Raw genomic sequence first — 21575 nt, 5'->3', positions numbered from 1 at the left:
TAATTAGGTTACGAATCCCAGAAAGAGTCCCAGCAATTTGCTGGTGCTGAACATGCCAGTGTTGATACTAGCAGATACTAGCAATGCTTGGAGGCAGAAACACAAATGCAAAAGGCAAAGACTTTTGGCCAGGCATGGGGTCACAGCTCCAGGGCCATCCCTGCCTCTGCCCCAGGGAAGCCACTCAGGAGGAGAATGCACACCTGGGGAAAATAAGCCATGAACGAGCCTCTGCAAAGTGCTGAGCCCCATGCTCCCAGCATCCTCTTCCCTGCCCAGCTCTGCAAGCCTGGGTTGCAGCACAGTGAGAACCCCTGATTTCCTCCTGCTGCTGCACTAATTAAAGCAGTGCACTCAGGAGATCTCTCTTCCTTTGTTTATCAGAAGGTGGCTAAAAGGGAAAAAACGAGGTTAAACCACAATCATGAAGCAAACCTCCAGGGCTGAAGCTTTATTCATTCCTATGGCCTGTTCAGGGTGATTTAAAAGAAAACATTTTCTTTACACTGTAGATTGTATAACCCTCCCTTGGCAGCTCTTTAGTGGAAATAAGGCAAAAATTAATAGAATAGGATGGGTTTGCAAAACAAGACAATGATAAGCTAAGCACCAGAGCTGCTGCTGCTTAGGCAAGTTATGGGGCAGCACCTGGCTTTTGTAAGAAGTGTTCCCAAGACACACCGAGTGTGAACTGGGAATAGAAATTCTCACATGGCAAAAAGAGTGAAGTTCAAGATTTCTTGTTATTTCAGAAGATTTCAAAGGTTCCTCTTGGATTTTTTCCCTCCAGTGCTTTGTGAGGAAGCAAAGCCTGACTTACAAAAACCACGAAGGTATCACTCAGGCTTTGGACCTGCCTGTGCATCCCCTGAGGAGTATGAGCCCTTGCCCAGACCCCAGCTGCTGCACGGGGGCCCAACGCTGGCAGGAATGTGACGGCTCCCAGCTCCCTGATGCCTCCACCACCTCCACTTGGACTCACGGGCTGCTCCACCCCTGGCAGAAACACCATGGGCTCTTCTCTTGCTCTTGATAAGATATGGAAAAGGCTCCGGAAACCAGCTATTTCTTTTTATACTCTCTCTCCTCAGTAAATATTTTGAGGAATGCTGCAAGCTGGATGAGGCTCAGCTGGAAGCAGCAGACCCACCCCAAGTTCAGAAACGTGCTTCCTGGGCCAGCAGCACACACTTGGCTGCCTAAGATGAAAAAACATGCACAGGGAGGAGACACCCAGCCTCATCCTGTGGATGGCCATGAGGTCACCTCAGCAGCACAAGGGAAGCTCCTGGCTCTTCCCCCTCATCCTTCCCAGCTGCAAACCCCGATTGCCCAGAACCCAGAGCATACCTGGATCCACACAGGTTCCACAGTGGGCCCTGGAGAGGTGAGGTTCTCCCAGTTTCCCGTCCTCTCATAGGTGAAAGTGGTCCCTGCCACCCTGTAATCCCCGTTCCACTGGATGGTCCAGCCACCGTTCAGGAAATACTTCTCTGGGTCTTCACTCCTCAGTGCCAGAAAATTTCCAGCTTCTGCGACTTCTTCAATCCGGATCTCTCGGGCTCCAACAGGGATAATCCCAATATCAACATAACCTGTGAATGCAATCAAGCATTTGCTCCAGGGAGTCAAGGATATGATCAGCCCTCTAGGGTGTGGAGACAGTACCCAGACATCTGTTTTGAGGTCATTAGACACAAAGAGCAGTAAGGGAGTATTTTTCCTGCAAGAGGCAAGAAATGGAAAGACGACTCTTCATCTCCTCTGTTACTTCTTAGACCTTATAAAAATCAACAAGTCTGGACTAATGAAAGACTGCAAATGAGCAGCATGAGTGAAGCAAGCAATTAGTGCCACTCTAGCTGAACACACAGGAATGAAGCCCTGTGTCTCCTGGTTTCCCACACAGCACTTTCCAGCCTGGAGCAGCAATGGCGCTTGCAGAGCCATCCCCTTTCTCTGAGTGCCGTCTCCCACAAACTCCCTGCAGCCATGGGGTCTTGTCTGCAAAACCTTCACCCTGCTCTGCTGATCAAGGGAAAAATGAGCTCTGCAGACCAGGGCAGCTTGTTTTAAGGAAGCCATTTAAAACAACAACTCGTTTTTCTCCTCCCCAGCGGCTGGAAGCTGCTCTGCTCCCCCCACCACTTTGCAACAAAATGTTTGGTGCCTGGGGAAGCTGTAGATACTGGCAGCCAGGAGCATGCTGCTCATCCTTCCCACTTAGGTGTGTCTTGCCTTAAGGAGAATGCCACGTGTCCTTACCCAGTCCCTCGCTGTCCTCAAACGTCTTCTTAACAGTGTGGCAGGTGGAGCCATCCCCGTGGCAGACACCGCACCGATCTTCCACTGCGTTGGAGTCGATCTCATAGTCGCAGCCCACGTTCTGTAACACAGCCCCATCAGCCCTGGCCCCGTGCCTGCACCCATTTACACCCACCCAGGATTTCAGTGTGACACAAGCAGCCGAAAGTGGAAAACAACCACAGTAACAAGGGCCAGCCTCAGTGGACAGATAATGCTCCTGAATGGCAAGAAATAAGAACCACAGATTGGAGAGTGGAGTGAGCTGGAGTCTTTTTGCAGGATGGATGGTGATGCATCCCAGTCAGCTGTTAAAACGGGTTTCTTGCCTGCAGCCTTGCCATCCTGTTTGTACCACTATGAAAAGTCAGATCCACATCTTGCTGTCAGCTTTCCCTGCCTTGTTCTGCAGCCTGTGCCTAGCCAGGCAAGCCTCTTGGTCCTTGGCCCTGCCAGTCCTGTTGCAAATATTTCCCCAAATTCTGCTGGAGCTCTCAACACTTCAGACCCAGGCAGCTGCTAAATCACTTGACCAAACTGCGATTCCATCTGACACTGTACAATAAAAGCTGCAGCCAACTCCCCAGAGGTCCCACTGGGTCCTGTGCCAATGAGGAACCTTTAGTCTTAGCTCCACAAGGACTTATCCAGGGAGTCACTTGCATATACATGCTAGAAAAGGAGCACTATTTTTGCTACTGCAATGTTTTGTAGAAAGCCAGGCTTAATTCTGGTGACGGAGCCAGCAGCAGGCTTGCAGTCAGCAAGTATTTCATGTATGCAGTTCTCTTTTAGGGAATATGCTGTCATCTGTGGAGAACTGCTGGATCTCTTTTCTATGTGCCAAGTAAAAACCATGACCCGAGCTCTCTGAGCCTGTGCCTGTGCATGTGTGCTGCAGCCTTTGAAGTAACTTATAGCCTATTAAAGGAGGAAACAGGACCTTCTCAGAGCCTCCTGCTGTGCAGAGCAATTGCCATTGGCCTGTACCTGGTATTGCCAGCAGCACAGCCAGGAAGAGGAAGAAGCTTCCACGAATGGCTCTTCTGTAAGAGGATGCAAAGAAACTTGATTACTGATTATTTTTGCTTGCTTCTCTTTGTGCTGTACAGAGCACGAAGGCCCTCAGCAGCCCCCAGAGCTCCATGGAAGAGGCAGGGAGATGAGCATTCTGCTCCCTGGTGCTTCTGGTTCCTTGCAGGAAAGGTGCTCTCCCTGGCCCACAGCTCATTTATACAGAGCTTCCAAGAAATAACAACAGCCCAGGAGGAAGGACAAACCCCAACAATGGGAGAGTGTGCCACAGCTGAGGGAGACATCTCCATTGCAGCAGGCTGTGGGTCAGAGCAGCATCTATCTGCCTGAACAGCAGGGCAGAGATAAGTGTCCTCTCCACCTTCTCTTTTCTATCTCCACAGCATTATTTGCAAGTGAAACTGTTCTTCCTGTATTTCCTTAGTTTGCTCTCTACTTCCTTGAAAACATCCAAGAGCCTTAAATACTCCTGCATCATCTATCTTGTGAATACTGACAGCTCTCCCTCATTTCCATACACAAAGAAAGTAATAAAATGGATCAGGTAATACGTTTGAGGACATCAGGCAGAGCCTTGACAGCTGCCCCTGCCTCAGGCTGCAGCTCCTGGCACACAGGGCCGCTCCCAGCCCGCCCTCATCAGGAGAGGTACCTTGCAGATGCCGTTGATGCACATGTCCCGGCTGGAGTTCATTTCATAGCACGGGGTCCCATCGATGACGGCATCCCGCAGCTTTTCTGCAAAGTATTCGTCCTCCGGCCGGCAGTGCAGCTCACAGGGGTTAACTGGGAAGCCGAAGAGACAGAAACTGAACCCGAGTAGCTGGGGTGTGCAAGCCTACATTCGCCTGCTTTCTGCAGCAGTGTTGCCCCGGGCTCACACAGACAGAGATCACCTTCTCTCCTTGTAACCACCTCCGACAACATAAATTAATCCTACGAACCCAGCCATAATTTAAAATATGGCATAAATACACTGCAAGTGCAGCAGTAAGGGAAGGCAAAACTTTTACAGGCAGCTCTAGCAAGATCAAGCCAGTGCAAGAATCTGTCTCAGGCTCTCTGCGAGGGCTGCAGGAGAAGCCCGGCAGCAGGCTGTGCACACTCACTATTGTTAGGCACTGGTGTCCACTTGTAGAGCTTCCCCTTGTAAAGCATGGGGTTGAACTGGCTGCACTGGACCTGGCGGAAGGACGGCTTGTTGGGAGGACAGGGCTTGATGTTGCAGATCCGGAATCGTTTCCGTTCTCCCAGGCAGTACCTGCCCCCATACTTTGGCCTGTTTGCAGGAGGGAAAAGAGGAAATAAACACATAGAGCAAAGGTGGGGTAACTCCCTTATAATAATAATAAAAGACCCTAAGCTACAGAGCAAGCTTCTGAAATGCACAGAGAGCATCATCCATGTCCTTGCTCCTCAGTTTCCTCCTGGACAGAGGACACAAGCTCTGCACAAAGGCCTTGGACACTGCAGCAAAGATACGGCTGCAATGCACAACAAAGATATGGTGACAGCAGCTCCCCAGGTGGTGAAGGATGACAGAATTCCAAGCACAGATGGCTTTGGTCCAGCTGCTGTTTTATTTTTTTCCATTTCTCCTGGACAAGGAGAAGTGCCTAACATAGTCTGAGTGATTTGCTTTCTTGCTCTCAGCCATTAGCACTGCAAGAAGGGGGTTTGGATGTGTTGCTACCAGGGCACCCATTTGTCTCAGGAAGGATCAACCCAAATGAAAAAGAGAGATGTGAAGCAGTCATTTTTGCAAATCTCTTGTGAAGGTGCTGGAGGTCCGCAGCTCTTCTAGCATCTTGTCCCTCCTGACAGTCCTTCCTTAATGCTGCAAATATGGCCAATTCTATAGGCCTGGTTTATGAAGCTATAAAAACTGGTGTGACAAGCAGCGTTCGTGTCCAAAGCCATTTTGCTGCTGGACACTCCTGCACTCTGAGCAATGGAACAAGCATTGCTCCTACTCTGCTTGCCCGCAGTGTGAAACCGCTTTGGGAGATGAAACAGGCTGGACCCTTCCCCAGGGGCTTAAAACATCACCTTTAACTCTAAAATTACATGACTTGGAAGGCACTGCTTAGCCAGCCCAGCTGCTTTTATTCTCTCCAAAAGCATCCCCGGGGAGTATCTCTTAAGCACAAGAACCAACTTTCCACTATCAGACTTGGTTTTTCTCCTGAGTGAGGTGCAGCTGTTTTAAGGTAGCACCTGAGAGGCTTTTGTTGGGGGGATGTTCTGATGGTGCTTTTCAAACACGTCTCCAAACTACCTTCCAGACGTCCTCTCCCTTTCTTTGCCACCTCCGAGCTAATCTCAGTCTCATCTGGAAGAACTGCAACTCAGAGTGACTGTGACTTTGTTGGTGATCCGAGCAGGGATGCCAGGGCTGAATGGTTTAGGATATCTGCTCCTGATCAAATGGCAAGTGGCCACAGTTCCAGGACTTCTGACAACCTCCCCTGGCCCACTCAGTCTTGCTTTCTGTGCTGGATGACCTGGATGTTTCCACAGCGTAATGCAACCCAGCAAGAACTGGGGGACTGGAGGATGGGTCTAACATGAACTCTTGCCCAGAATGAAGAAATCTCTTGAGAGGAAACACATTTCTTCAGGCTTTAGATTTTTCATGCTGGTGATTCCTGAATGACAGAAACAGCCAGAAACACTGTATACACAAGGTGATAAATTCTTACTTACTTTGGAAAGTAGTTTTAAAAATATATCATTCTTTCCAACGTTTTTAAAGTGAGAGGGACTTAAAAAGCAACAACAGACTTTTCTTGGATGCCAACAGACTCTCAAGATACTGCCAATGATTCTTAACACTTGCTGTTTCACCAGGTTGCTACCAGGTTGTTTTGGTCACTTGCAATTTCTGAGTCCCACATCCCCACGACCTCATGAAAACTATTTTTTCCCTGATTAGTTTAGAGTGGCACAACTTCCTGAAAGGAGTATAATTAATTATTATTTTACAGTTGTGCTTACACACTTTTTCCTTAGGAAATGCCTGAGGGAGGAAGGACTACCCACAGCACACATTTGTTCACTTCATCCAAAAGGCAAAGCTGAAGATTTACCTACCGTGGCCAAAGCAAACAACTGCCCAGGGAAATTCTGCTGCTTTTACAATGTTTGCTCTCCAACATGCCTGCAGCTGTGTTTGGAACACTCCATAAACTACAATTGCATTTCTGTCACAAAACTCATGTCAAACACAAACCTAGCTCTTGACCTAGCACTGAGATTACACAGCTATTCTTTAAACAGTTCAATAGTATGTGTTAAAAACAATGCATCCAAAGAAGTTAGGCAGAAAGAACATCTGGGCTCATTAGAGAGATTCCCTCTTAGTTTTCAAATCTTCTTAAGCCATTGAAAAATGACTGCCACTGGAAAATTGCTCACAAAGCCCCTTTCTCCTCCTGTTACGAGGCACTGTGACACTTGGAGAGTTGGGGGCCTTTGTGTGAATCCAATACAATAGCAATTGGGCAAGGAGGGAGGCATCTGGAGGACAGATGGGTCAGCGCAGCGGTCATGGCATGGATAATGCTGCTCCTTGGTTGGCCTGTGGGCTGGGAGCAGTGAGCCTCCCCCACTACGGCAGCTCATTCAGCTTGCTTAGAAATCACTCACAGGGAGAAAACAGTTGATAAGCAGCAGTGAGTGTTTTCAAAATGAAAGTGAGTCAGAACCACAAAAAGTCTATTTTTCTTTCTGGTCATTAAAAGACACCGGATATGTGTAACAGCTACAAGCGTGGAGTCTCTACTCTTTGTTGAAATCACATTCCAGTGCTCTGTCTGCCTGGCGCAGGAGCAGTTGTGCATGAAAGCAGACAGAGCCAGCTCTGCCCCTCCAGAGCCTGCCATCACCCAGATAGCTGGATGAGCCCATGAAATGAATCGTCTGTGGTGTTCCAAAGGCATCTTGTTTAGAAAGATAACCACATAACGGCACCAGTCCTCTGCTGTCCAGTGCAGACACGGATAGGACCAGACCTGCCAGGCAATGGCCCCTGCTTTAGGGGGCCATCAGGAAGCCTTGGGCTCCTCTCCCACACAAACTAGCTGAACAAACCCAGGAGAGCACACACGCACTTACGTGGGGTTGCTGCACTGCCTCTCGGCGCTCTGCACCCCCGCACCGCAGCTCCGTGAGCAGGCAGCCCATGAGCTCCAGGGCCCCCAGCTGCCATTGATAGCATCAGGACGGTAACCCACGGGCACGCACTCACCATTGAAGCACCACTGCAAAGGGACAGACCAGAAGAAGAGGAACTAAGATAATGATGCACTAATAAATCTTTACTTAGAGAGCTCTACCTTCGCGGAGCACTAAAGACCAGCACTCATACTGTCCTGTGCAAACCCATGCTACACTCACTCCAGGGTGACTGGAGGTCAGCTGAGCTCTGATGGAGCCAAGTTCAGCTCTGTGCAATGAGAAATTCAGGGATATAAGGCTGTCTGAGGACTTGTGTGAGGGAACAGACCCCTGGACATGACCCTGCAAGCCTTCTGCTTCTATTCAAACTGCAGGTTTCATCTTTTTTGGGACATCTTGATTTCCCTGAATTCAATCTCTCACCACCAACATTTGGTTGGAGTAAGGCCATCAAGGTGGTCCATGTCCATGTGCTGGAGTTTGCAAAATGCCATATTTTGCACTTTTCCAGCAAAAATAATCTCTTACATACAAGATAAAGAATCTCTACATCTGCAAACGAGACTGTTCCCTCTTACCTTGTTCTCCCCACATGTTGTCCCATCAACAGCAGCATCCAGCTTGGAATGGCATGTGGTCCCCACTGTGCACCACAGTGTGTTGCAGACACTCTGCAGAAAAAACATTTACCACACAGGACGCGGTTACTGCAGGGGCCAACCATTGGTAGAGATTTTACTCACAGGGAGAGGATCGTCCCATGCAAAGCCCCCACCCCCCAAAAATCCCTCAGAGCTGTATGAGTCCATGCTATGTTGGGAGGGGGGACTCTGGCTTACATCCATGTCATCACAGAAGGTGGAGTAGGCACCATACTGCAAGCGGCACTGGTGGCTCACATCATAGAGGACGCCCGGGGGCACCAGGGGGAAGTCCAGCACCTCCCGAGCAGGGGGGTCATCCAGGCACAGCCCCCAGCCCCGGCTGAAAGAGAGGTGACAAGGCAGTGTCACTGCCTGGCTGGTGCAGGTAGGTCCCATGCACCGCTGCAGCAGCTGCTACCAGAGGAACCAAACATCTCATCAGTGTTTCATCCCGCAATCCTGACTTTCATTCTATAGCTGACCTGACCATGGCTCTCCAATAAACCCCGCACCTGCTCCAGCATGTGGATCCCTACAAGCACTTATCCAATTTCTGAGTTGGGCGATCTGGTGTCTGCAACTGCAGCCCACCTGTCCTCTGACACTCCAACACATCCTGGAACTCCATGACGAACAGCCAGAAATGTTGCTTTGCCTGGGACCAATCTCCTGGATTTTAGCTTTGCAATCAAGTCATCAGCAAAGTCTTCAGCCCAGAGTCCAGTCCTCAGTTTCACTACTCAAGATGAAGGGTTTCACTGAACAAACACTGCACTGCTGAGAAGCAGATGTTGTCCTTGCGTTCATACACCGGGCCAACCCCAAAATGTCCCTGTGGACACTTCAGCTCTAGTGTCAATGCCCTGCTAATAAAAACAGAGTAGATTGTCAGCAGCAAAACTCACTCGCTCTCATATCTGCTGCTACAAACAGTGCTCAGACTGTGCTGGACAGCATGTTTTTAGAAAGAGATATTAAAACTGAGCATGAAGCTCTGCCAAGACAACCTGTGGCTCACTGCCAGGCTGCTGGGAAGCCAAGATGGATGATCCTGGCTGGCTTGCTCTGCTGTGAGTGGTTTTGCTATGATACTTCCCAAACACACAAGAAATTGTCACCAGTTCAGCTTACAGCGTTGATTTAAACTAACGTGTTTCCAGCAAAGCCTCCAGCGTGAGTTTCTGAGCAGATTAGATTATTGCAGCTTGTTGTGATTGGGAACAGGTCTAAATTAATGTGAAACAGGATTCCTTTCTAACCCAAGCTGGCAACACAGCCCAGCTCAGGAGCAGCAGTGAATGGGGCTGGGAGTCACAGCAAGCACCCCTCTCACATCCTGCATTGGAGAGGTCCACTCCGGGCACCTGCCAGCCCCTTGCTTGGCTAGAAACAGCCCAGTGGGAACACAGCTCCTTAATATACCACATATATAGTTTTTATAAGCAATTTCCCCATTGAAAAAAATCAGTAAACACACTGCTTTCAGCAGCCCACAAGCTGGAAAGTCTCACTTTCGAAGTCCACCAGCAGTGAGAGCATCCTGCCTTCCTTCCAGCCCACTGGAGAGAAGGACTGCTGTGGGTGATGCAGGCCTGAGCTGGGCTGAATTAGGTGTGAATTATGCAATTGGATGCAGTATCATGTCCAGCCTCAAGCTATAAGCCTGTTCCAGCCTACAGCAAAGTCACTGCATTGCAACTCCAGTGGTTATTCTTTGCACACTGACAGAAGACACTGAAGAAGCATATGTTCTCTAAAATTAGAAATGATTACATCTTTACTGGGAAAGTCAAAGCTTAAGCACTGGACTCCTGCTCTAGCTGCACGAATACAATGAAACTGCTACTCCTTTGGATTAATCCACAATCATCTATTCTGGCAACAGCATTTGGGGCCTGAAACCACCCCAAAAACGCCCAGAGCCCCGCTTGCCCTCTGTTCTGCTGAAGGCACTTTTTGTCTTGCCTCAGTTTACAGGAAATCTCTGCAGTCCCCATATGGGAATAGTTTAGATCTCTAGAGTTATGTTCAAAATCTATTTCTTCATTAACCATTTTACAGTCCTACTGGTATCTTCAACTGGCCTCCAGATTTTGCAAAAAAAAAATTGGCATGAGTTTAATCTGGCTTTGAAGGGGTATACAGTGACCCACACAGCAGTAAAAATTCACAGGGGTCTGCTTTGCATTTGCCTATTTCAGTCTGTTCATTAAAGAGCTGCGTGATGGAATAGATAGATGTTGATTAAATCCCCATATGCGAGTAGGCTGGGAGGATCTGCAAATACGCTTGCAAGCAGGATTAAAATTCCAAAAGCTCTTGCAGCTTTTTGGAAGAATCCAAAAAGCCAAGACTGAATTCAGTAAAAACAAAGGCAAGGATTTAAACTTGGGAGGAATCAGCTGCACAAACAGAGGAGTTGGAATGACTGGAGAAGAGCAGTGCTGCAGGAAGAGCTGGGTGCTAGTGGCTGAGCAGGGGCAGTAGCGGATGCTGCAGAAGCAGACAAGCCAGGTTTCAGGTGGTGGGGGTGAGCTAGAAAGAGCCCACGAGAAGATGATGGAGGAAGATCTTCAGCTCTGCAAAAGCAGGCTGAAAAATGAATTGTCTTGTCTAGAGAAGGAAAGACTGAAGGGAAACATGACAATCAGCAGCTGTGGGATGAAGGCAGGCTTATCCACACCACTGCACATTCATGGTCTCTGCAGAGCATTATGAGATACCAGACCCCTTTTTAAACATTTCTTCCACCAGCCAGGCTTAAAAGAGCTCACATCAAGGTGAGGGATGCAGAGAAAAGAGGCCCTACAGCTTCTTCCCACCCAAGCTGCTGCCTCAAAGATCACAGAGTTCTGTGCATGACCACAGCACTGGAGCTGTGCTGCCATCAGAGACACAAATCATTTTCTGATTCTTAAACGCTCACTCTGTTTTGTAAAACAATAACCATAATCTGAGAATGTTGTGTTGGGTTTTTTTTGACATGAGGTCTGTTCCAAGCACATCTAGCAATCCCAGGTCAGCAGGGTCTCATTTTTTGGCTCATTCCTTCCCATTCTCCTGCCAACACTGTATTAAAATGCACTCATGTCTGTGCTCGCAGCAGGCCTCTCCTTTGCCTCTGGGATGTCAAGATGCTGAGAGGTGCCTGCTGAACTCTGCTCCACTCCTGAAGAAAGAGCTGCCCCTTCTGGGAGTGGAGCAAAGAGATGAAAACATCACTGGACAGGCAGCCAGATGGTCTGCTTTTTCCCTGCTGTAGCTAATGGCAGCCCAAGGTTACTGCCAGCAGGAAATGCTACATCTCAAAACAAAAGTTAAAAACAAAAGGCCAAGAGCTCTGTGGATGCAAGAAAGACTCATTCCGCTGAAAGCCACAAATCAACAATAATTCACTCTAGCTGGAGCCAAGCCCTTTTTTTTGGCCACTGGCTGGGATTTAGAAGTGGGAGCTCAGCACCACCCAGTAATCCTAATATGCAGCTCCCAGCTCCTCACAAACACACTGGCTGTAGCCAGAGCTTTTCTATTGCTGTTTCTTAAAGATGCTCTCACTGTTTCCTAATCTTCTCATGGCAAGAAAGGAAAACATCCCTCTGGTGCTAGAGACTGGCATACAAATATAAGTCTTCGGCCATGCTCCTAAGAATTTAATAACAACAGCCACAGGGCACTAAAAATAAACAAATGCATGAAAGAATTTGGCTTGATCTCATCTCCTCACATGGTGCCTCCCATCTCTAGGCAAACATCACACATTTGCCTCAGGCACAGCCTTGCTGCTGGGATGAGTGGAAAGCTAGATCAGGCTCTCTGGGGTGCAGTGAGAGGTACAAATCCCATGTGCTATGGAAAATTGCTCCTTCTGCTCAGCAGCCTGGACATAGTAATGTGCTTCCACCTGCACACTTATCTGTTAGGCTGGTGCAAGCAACACATGGCTGACAATGGGGCAGAAAGGAGCACAGCCAGCTCCAGCATTCTGCTGCTGGGGCAACCATGCTTTGGAAATCCATCAGCTAAGTCAATGAAGAAGACTACTCTGGCTTTATTTATTCAAACAACAACGACTGTGCCCCTGCACAAAGGTGCTTTTGCATCCAAATACTCATCCTTCCCAGCAAGGACCAAGCCAACTGAACAAGCTAGAAATACCATCAGGTCAAGGGTGACTTCTGAGGCCAGAAAGTATCTTGCAGACCCCAAGGCTCAACGCAGCCACAGCTCATGGCTGCCAATTCAGCCCCGAGCACCGATGCAAACAAATGAGAAGAAGAAGCAAGGACTTACTCGAGGAACCGTGTGATGTACTCCCGGCTGCAGCGGGACCAGGTGAGTGGGGACGTGTCATACAGGAGCTGTGGAGACATGATGAAAGGTCTTTTCCCAACTGGCTCACAGTCATTGCTGCTTCCATCATGCTGAATCCCAAAACTGTGTAAGAGCACAGTCCCACAAAGGAGAGGTGAGCCACATGCCTGCTACAACCACGCAGCTTCTCTGCTTTCTGACACAATATACCAGACACTACAAACATTTGCAACTTTATGGAGACACATTAATTAACAGGGAGCACTTAGCTATCTGGGAAATTCCAGTGGGACCACAGATGCTGTCACAAGCTTTGTCCCATATATTACGGAAAAGGAGAGCCAGACATCCCCTCAGTATGCATCTTGCAAGGGCTCAGGTGGGATTCTGTTGCTTCACAGTTAAGAGAATACCATGCCCTCGATGAGCTACCAGGCCCAGCAGTGGCAAACAAGAGGCCCCTCAGAAAGTGAGGAAATACAGCTATGCTCAGTCCAGTCCCTGTGTGCTGCAACACTACAAGCAGGGAACATAAGCAAGTGGGGGAACAGCCCCACGAGCTTGTGTCTGCTTGCCCTGGAGTAAATAAATGACTATTTGTCACTACTTTGAAGTGACAAAGCCGATGGACTGTGCTTCATACAGAGAGCATGTGTGGTCAGCATTTAACTGAAAAGATCTATGAATTCAAAACATAATGTGTAATTATTACATGAAATTTTTCCCAATGTACAAACTTTATGCAGGAGTTTTACTTCAGCTCTCTTACTGGCAACTCAGCCAATAATAAAGTAATGAGAATATTGAACAAAATCAGTTTAATTAAACTTGCTGGTTACAGGCTTTTACTGTACAAAGATACAGACTATGATGTACAAATGATTTTCTCAAGTTTATCTGAAATCAAGATCAGAAAAGTCCTGTCACTGATGCTATACATAGACTCTACTGTAAAACCTGCCAATGAACAATCCTCTTCTCAACAATTTTTAGTATCAGCAACACTCATGTGTACATAAACGTGTAATTTGTGAAGGGTTCCTTGAATCCAGCACAACCAAAAGCCTAACTCTGAAACAGTTCCTCAGGGTACATTCCCTGAGATTCAGGGAACTGCTCAGCAACGTCCTTTCAACTTATTTGTCCCTTGTCGAGTCCTGGCTAAGCCATACAGAGGACAGAGGTCAGAAAGTAGAAGAAGGAAAGCGGGGGTACCTGTGTCCAAGCTCGTGGGCCACAGTGAAGGCCAGGGGCAGCCCTGTGTCCTCATTGATGTTGCAGCTCCTGTGGGGCTGGCACATCCCCGCCACGTGGGACAGACCCAGGGTCTCACAGGGTCTGTTCATTGCTGCGCAGATGTCCTTCCTTGGGTGATTGAAAACAACACACACACACAGTAAAAAGAAGGCTGAAGGCAGTAAGATCCAAAGGGCGATGTGAAACTGAGTGAGGGCAGAGCACGATGTCGTTGGGGCCAGCCCAGGACAGCTGCCTCAAAGCAAGCCCCTCCTGCCCCGTGGTCCCAGTCTAACAGGAAGCCTTTAAGCCCAGCAAACACTGGCCAAACAGAAGCAAGAATGGAGACATCCAAATGTCTTTCCACACAGAAAGATTTACGACTCTTCCTTTCCCCTTTACTCTCTCAATATCCCCAGTTTATTAGAAAGCCTGATTAATGGGGACTGCAAGCCAGACTGGCTACGTTTATTCTATTGTATAAATAAAGTTGATGCTGGGAATAATTAAGCAATTACTACATTTCTTGGGGAAGTACATCCCAGTGGTGTTGTGGTCTAGGGCAGGGGAGCTCCAGCCACCCAGGAAGAACAACTCTATTAAAGTACATGGCCTTAAGTGCCTTATTTCTACTACAAAGCAAATTTTCTAAGGAAGATAAAACTGTTGTGGGTTGTGAATCACTGCACAAACAACCATGATACTGCCAACATTCAAGCTGCTGCAGCATGAAACCATCAAACCACATTCTGACTGCAAGGTATATAAACTTGGCCAGAGACAAGAATTCCACCCAGCTACATGGGAGGTGAGGGCCTGCTCTGAGCCTCCTTTGCAAATCCTGGAATTCATCTATAAGAGAAAAATGGAGAGCTAATCCTTGTGTACCTCTGCTGCAAGGACACACCCATTCTAGGGTTTCCCAGTAGGGCCACAGTGAAAATCTGGTTTGGAAACTCCAACTACTGGTAAACTGAGAGCAGTTTCCAGGTTTAAAACTGACATCTGACATCAGTTCCAGCCACTAGAGCCAGGCCACTTTCAGATTTCAAGTTATATATTGAATATGCAGGCTTCCAAACAGGGCTGAGGTACAGAGAGTGAGATTTAAACAGCTTCTACTAAAATATGTAACCGCTGCCTGTGTCCCACCTGCCTGCATCCACTGCAGGAGTCTGGAGTAAAACCTACAGCATAAAACCGGGACACAATACCTTGTGAGCAGGACTGCAACATCATGATGCAAGGGATGGGAATCTCCTTTCACATTAATGCTCTTCTGCCATTTGCAAAAGCTCTTCAAGGTGTTGTCTGCATGGTGGGAGATTTTCAGATCCTCCTGCCAACACAATTAAAAGTCAGTTGTCATACTGTTACTGGATCTGCTTGGTTTTTAGGATGGAGTGCAGAGGGATCTCTGTCCCATCAGAGTAAGATCAGGAGTAACTGCCATCTAAATGGAATTGCTCTGCATTTTGTAAGCTGTAAGCTGGATGAGAATATAGTCGTTTATTTCCATCAATGATTCAACTGAACCATGAAGTCATCTGATATCAGGGGTTAAGAAATACTGCAGGAAAATACTCCATCCAGGCTGATGTGCTTTAGAGAAGGATGCAGCTGCACAGCCAGACTGAGGAGCGACTGCTGCAGCTGGGAAACACAAACAACCAGCAACTCACAGCTTCCGTCAGCGCTTCTGGCAGGGAATGCTCCTGTGGGATGCAGCGAGCTTCAGCTACTCAGCCACCGCCAGACCATTCTTTCCCAGCACTGACCTGGAGCTACGCCTGCCCCACGTTTGAAGGGATGCTGCCACAGGCTGAGTGCCAGTGGTACTGAGTACCATCCCATAGATCACAGGATGAGAGGAAAGATACTATCACAGTGGCTAAATTACAAACCATTGCAAGAATCATGATCCGCAGCTCCTCTGACGTATAACCCTCCTAACTTTACCAGACCTGCAGCCCATGCAGAAGACTAGGAAGTAAAGCGTGGGAATCTGTATTAATCGTACACAATCCATCCATGAAAACTGTGTATGAGAGAGTTTACAGGCTTTCAAGGCCAGCTCTCTGAGTATCCCAGTTTGGCTACCAGGATGGAAGTGTGAGTCATTTTGTTTTCTTTTCACCTCTTCATTCTCCAGCAGGATGAGTCGCACGATAGCAATGTTGATGGGGTTCCCAATGCTGGCATGGTGGAACAGCCCCGCCACCTGCAAAGCACAAAAGTCGACTAAATAAAGGCCAAAACAAACATCTTGCCCTGGGACAGTTCTCCTGGTAAGTACATTTGCAAGGCAACATGAGCTTAAAGGGAAGCTACTGAAGGTTGCTGATAACATCTCAACATGTTGGGGAATTCCCAAAACTAAAAGACAAGACCAGATGTAGACTCAGATTAAAGCATTCATAATACAATGGAAACTGATATAATCTATGTAGCACAACTCAACCAGAAATGCCTGGGGGACCACCTCCACTTTCACTCCCTAACAGACGTGTTAAATATCTCAAGGCCAGCGCTCTCTCACTGTCTTCACCAACACCAGGAAATCCAGGGATGTTACCCTGAGGTCCTCTACCCAATCCCACCCCCTTATGGCCATCAACCACACCTCTTCTGAAATGCAAACAGATGCTACCACAACAGCTGAAGAGCAAACAGATTATACCAACTCACATTGACTTACCTGCTTGTTTTATGGCTTTAGCAAAACCTCCCTGGATTTTCAAGACCACCAGGAGACTTCACACATGACCCTGGATGTGGCCCTGCTCGAGGTGGCCTGGCATGAGCAGGGGCTGGGCAAAATCACCTCCAAGGGTCCCTTCTCACCTTAAACCAGTCTGATTCCGTGACTCCAGGCAAAATTAAGAGTGGTACTCCAGATGTCCAAGGTTAGCTCATTAACACACCGTACCACCTAGTTATGAGTCAATGCCTCCAGAAAAGTCTGAATTTAAGGAGCAGAAGGAAAACCCAAGGAATTTCAATGCACGTATTACAGACAGCTTTCAAAACCTGCCTGTAAGTTTTACCACTAAATACTCCCATGGTTTAGTGCCAGGAAAACAGCTCAGCTACAATCTAGATCTATGCTTTACTCCTTTCCTCGGCTGCCCTCAGTGGCACCTTCCCAGGAAAGCCATTCACATTTCTGTCAACCAGACCAGTGCACTCAGCCATCGCTGGCAGGCTGGCACCAGCTCTGCAGCATTTGGGACTGAGATGAAAAACACAATGGCAGCTGCCCTGCAGCGCTCCCTTCATGGGTGTCTCTTATTGGCACTGCCAGCACTGAGTTCAAGGAAGCCTGAGCCAGAACTCTCACATCCATGCAGGTCTTTTCCTGTGAGGTGGCTTCCTTATCAAGCAGGGGGCTGTGGGTGGTCTCAGTGCAGGCTTCAGAGTGGTTTCAACTTCAGCTGCAGCTCCCCACCCAAGCAGCCTGCTTGCCTGACTGGAGAGAGCAGCGGTGGTGATGCTGTGGCCATGGGCAGCACCTGCCCCCTTTCTGTCCTGAAGCAGTAGGTATAGGAGGAGGAGTATAGTAGGTATAGGAGTATAGGTATTGGGAGGAGGAGTCCTGCTCTTGCAGTATCTACCTGGCAGGCCATGTTAACCACCCTCAGTGAGAAAGGGAAGGGAACAGCCCTTAGCCCCATGTGGAAAGAGAAACCGATGCAGGCTGAGAGCTGCTCCCATCTGCACCAAGACTTTAGCCTAGGGCTCGCTCACAGCAAACCATCCTCCTGAAGCAGGAGGAGGACTGAAAATGCAGCAAAGCAAATGTGAGGATGGGAACAGCCTGTCTGGTGAGAGATTTGCTGAGGTCTCACCAGGAATGAGCTCTGGCAAGCCCAGTGGCCCTTATGTCTCATCAGCTGCATCTCCAGGGACCTGGCAGCTCTGCAGCTGAGAAAATTAGGACTCACCATGTTCATCACAGTCAGCACGTACTTCTCGATGTTCTCACTCCCGTGGTATTCTATCATCTTGGTGTCTGCCACCACTAGCGTTTCCACCCACTTCTCCTTGCTGATGGAACGCTGCTTTATTCTTCTCTTCCTGTATTGTTTCCGTTCCCATCTTTCCCTCCGCTTCTCAGACTTCTCTAGGCTTTCCTGAGATTCTGAGAAATTAAAGGGAGAAAAAAAGACTCATTTTTGGTAAAAAGGCTGCAGCATTGGTAAAATACCATCAAGATGCCTTTTTTTTTTTTAATTAAACAATCCGTTGGTGTTGATCAAGAGGACTCTCACTCAGACTCATAACTTACTTGCATATTCACTGTGCTTTCTGCTCCAAAAAGTGAGAGATGAAAGCTGTGACTTCACAACACTGTACAGCAGCATTAGCGAGAAAGAAAAAAAAATCCTTTGAAGTAAATTCTCGAAGCGAAACAGGGTCTGAAGTATTTTGTGAGGAGCATGCAGTCTCCCAGAGCAGAGCACTTGTGTTTTGTATCAACACACTAATTTACAGGCAAACATGGAGAGAGCCTTGACTATGAACTGTAGAGAAACAACACCAGTGGCTCAGCTCTTCCCAGTATAATCAAACATTTTTATTTTGCTGGGAAAGACAGTTCCCCGACACCATAAACTCCAAGCCCTGGAAACTGGATGTCCTGAGCCAAATCCCAAAGATCACTGCTGTCCTGGATGAGATTGAAACACCCGCAGGGCTGCACAGAGATTTCCTGGGCCACATGAAGACTGAACTCTGGGTTTCTGTGCTGCTCATCCCCAGAGAAACAAGGAGGACATTCATTGGGCTGAAAAGACACACGACGCCAAAGGAGAGCTTGGACACTGCCAATGCACACCAGAAATTGGGAATTCTCATGTCAAGACTTTTCCTGTGACGCTGCTCCAAGATCAAGGTCAGGGTCAGCCCCAAGTTGGGTAAAGGCTTTACAAACCACATCACACACAGTGGGAAATGCTTTTATGACCAATTTCTATGGGCTCTGCCTTACTTTATTAACAGTGAACTTTTACATTTTATGGACTATAGTGTTCTTTAGCTGTACTTTATGCCCCAGACTGAAAAATTCTAAGTATCTGAATAATTTGATGAATTGCTAATACCACTGTGACAGTTTAATCACAACAGCTTCCTTGGAGTTTGTTTTCATTGTGTCCTTTGCTGCTGAGCTTCCATGCGGGATGCAGAGCACGGTGCAGACAGCTCCCTGGCTACCAGGCAGGGTTTGTATGGCATTTCCCCTCCAGATCCCTCTCACACACTTGCCCAGCTGTACATACAGGCTCACAATATGCAGCACAGGTCATTGACAGAAACTGAATTTCAGGCTGATCTAACACCATCTGGCTGTGTGTGATGATTTGCAAAGAAAACCAGCAATACATCAGTAGATGATGAAAGACTCGAGGTAATACAAATCCTATAGACTTTCAGTTCCCTTTCCAGGGCACATACATCATGTCCACATTGCTGGTCTGTATTCAAATAGAGATTCAGCTATATTACACATTAGCTACACCATACCTAGTGAAATTCATTTACAATCAACAGGCTTCAAAGTCTAGAAGGAACCATTATTATTCTTATGAGTTTATTCATTTCGATTAAAAGAAGAATGCCTGAAGATAACATGATTATAGAATAAAAGGGTTTGAGGAAGTTCTAGGGAATTAGTAAGACACTGACTGGAAGATGCAACTTCAAATATTCAGACTGGCAAAGTAAAGGATCCAATCTTTCCAATTTCCCTGTCTCGTGTCTGTCTGTCACTGCTGCACACAGATCTGTGTTTCACAGCTCTGAAAGCTGCAGAGACCCTAGCCTAGAGCTGCTGGCTTGGCGTGGGAGGCCAGTGCTCCCAGCTCCAGGTACTGCTGAGCTGTGGGGATGCTGCCCCAGCTCCTGAGGCGAGTGAGTCATCTCATGTTCAAGACCTGCTCCAAACTGATGGGTAGAAATGTACCTTCGCTGTTTCTCTTGCCTCCAGGATTTCCTCCTAAGGCAAATACCTGCCTACTACATGATTTTACTGCAGGCAGACATTCAATTTTCAGCTAGGCAGAGTTAAAATAGTTCCAAAATAACAAGGGAACACAAACCTCAGTGTAGCTGTACCAGCCCTCCAGCAGCTAGGCTGCCCAAAGCATTGATTGCTCTTCTTCACTGAGAACAGCGTCAACCAGTTTATGACTAGCCCTGGGATTTTATCATGGAAAAGACTTTGAACTTCCTTCTCTGAGCCTCAGGCACTCTCCCTCACAGCGCCAGAACTGCAGCCCATGATCCTCTGCTTGTGCAATGCAGCCTTTGAGTTCTGCTCCAGCAAAAAAAGCCCTGCAAGAAACACAGACTGCTGTGCCTCCCAGATCTGCTCTCAGCTGTCAGCGCTGTCTGCCTTTTCCAGGACAGTCGTTTTCTGGGGGCCAGCCCTCTCCCTGGAGCTCAGGAGGAAAGCAAGGAGATCACTGTCCAACAGAGACCCCACACAATCCCCCTGCGGGAGGAGGTGGCTTACCGCAAAAAACTGCTGACTTTCTACCTCTCCAAAAAGCAGGAGGGAGAGCTGCCCTGGCAGAAATGGACAACTTCCTCAACACCAGTACAAGCACAGTGCTAAGGATACAGAAAGCATTTAATCTGCATTAAAATAATTCTGCTGGGCAGAAGAGCCATGGTGACAACCTGGATTCACTGGCGTAAATGGGAATTCTGGTGTTTAGCTCATGGAAATCAAATTTTACTCCAAAAGTCCAAACTTCTGGCAAGTCACAAACTGATGTTTGCAAGGAATCAAAAATATTCAGTCTCCACATCACAGGATGCTTGCAGCAGGCTCAGGAGGAAAAGATGAATGGGAGGCCTGAGGTTCAGCATGCATGCGAGAAACATAAGCAAATACAAGAAAATTGGCAGGAGAAAAAAAACTGCTGTAATTGCTGTGACTTGTGGGCTCCACACATGAATGTCAGAAAACTTTTGCCTGCTGCTAAGCAAGCAAATTTTCCTGACTTGCAATTTGAACCAGTGGTCAGCCTTCCCATAATAAAAACGCTTGTGGAAACCACTGTTTGCCTACGCTTCCAGAAACTTGGCCATCCTGCAGCAAGGAATCCAAAGCCAGCTGGCAGACACCTACCAAATGGGCCCAGCATGCCCACCACCCACAGAAACCACCACAAAACCACAGCTCAGTTGTGTCTCAGTGCTCTGAGCATTTCGTTTCCAGACAGATAAATGGCAAAGGGGACCAGCACAGCAACTTCCAAAACTCAGAGCATTCAACTCAGTGTCCTTTAAGGTAAAAGCTGGGTGCTTTTAGCTGAACACTCCCAGATTTTAAGATAAGCATGTCTGCTAAGGCACCTTAGAAGACTAAGGATTGGCACCAATTCCTTTGTCTTCTCACTGCGTACTTCAAATTACAGAACCCAAATTGTGAATTCTAGGATCTAGCCGTTCATCGTGAGAGGTATGAGAGAGGAGACAATACCTTGCACACCGCAGGCTGCCCATGCTGCTGGCCGCTTTTTGTCTTGCTCTCCCGGGTGCTCAGGAGCATGGCGTTTATATACCCTGTGGGGCTGTGCTGCTGCATCCTCAGGAAAGCTGGTGGCTACTGGTTCAATGAAATAGTCCTCGTTCATGAGCCGAAACACACCTTTCTAGCAGGGAGAGACAGAGATGTAATCATGAAGCTGTCCGCACCTAGTATGACTATCAGGAGGGGAGAGATTTGCAAAATGTTCCAGGTAGAAACATGTCTTCCCTGAAGAGACTGTTCTTATGGGTATTTTGAGCCAGCCCTGGCCCAGCTGTAACACATTGTTATGTACTCACCTGGGATCCCAGAGCCCCAGACTGCATCTC

General features: G+C 47.8%; 1 protein-coding gene across 1 annotated transcript in view; it reads right to left on the bottom strand.

Moving 5' to 3' along the window:
• The window catches only part of ADAMTS7 (ADAM metallopeptidase with thrombospondin type 1 motif 7), a 49188-nt gene that overhangs the window by 23706 nt on the left and 3907 nt on the right, over positions 1-21575 (bottom strand). The window contains exons 2-14 of the mRNA XM_031555376.1: positions 21199-21370; positions 17654-17850; positions 15847-15930; positions 14924-15048; positions 13689-13838; positions 12453-12596; positions 8358-8502; positions 8097-8189; positions 7456-7601; positions 4449-4618; positions 3992-4125; positions 2266-2386; positions 1351-1595 (exon numbers count right to left, since the gene is read on the bottom strand). Coding sequence (XP_031411236.1) covers positions 1351-1595; positions 2266-2386; positions 3992-4125; positions 4449-4618; positions 7456-7601; positions 8097-8189; positions 8358-8502; positions 12453-12596; positions 13689-13838; positions 14924-15048; positions 15847-15930; positions 17654-17850; positions 21199-21370 — 1926 coding nt within the window. The remainder of the gene's footprint in view (positions 1-1350; positions 1596-2265; positions 2387-3991; positions 4126-4448; positions 4619-7455; positions 7602-8096; positions 8190-8357; positions 8503-12452; positions 12597-13688; positions 13839-14923; positions 15049-15846; positions 15931-17653; positions 17851-21198; positions 21371-21575) is intronic.

The sequence above is a fragment of the Meleagris gallopavo genome, chromosome 12 (assembly GCF_000146605.3).
Source record: "Meleagris gallopavo isolate NT-WF06-2002-E0010 breed Aviagen turkey brand Nicholas breeding stock chromosome 12, Turkey_5.1, whole genome shotgun sequence".
Lineage (NCBI taxonomy): Eukaryota > Metazoa > Chordata > Aves > Galliformes > Phasianidae > Meleagris > Meleagris gallopavo.
Note: the sequence above shows the minus strand (reverse complement) of the source record. Positions and strands in the feature narration are given on the sequence as shown.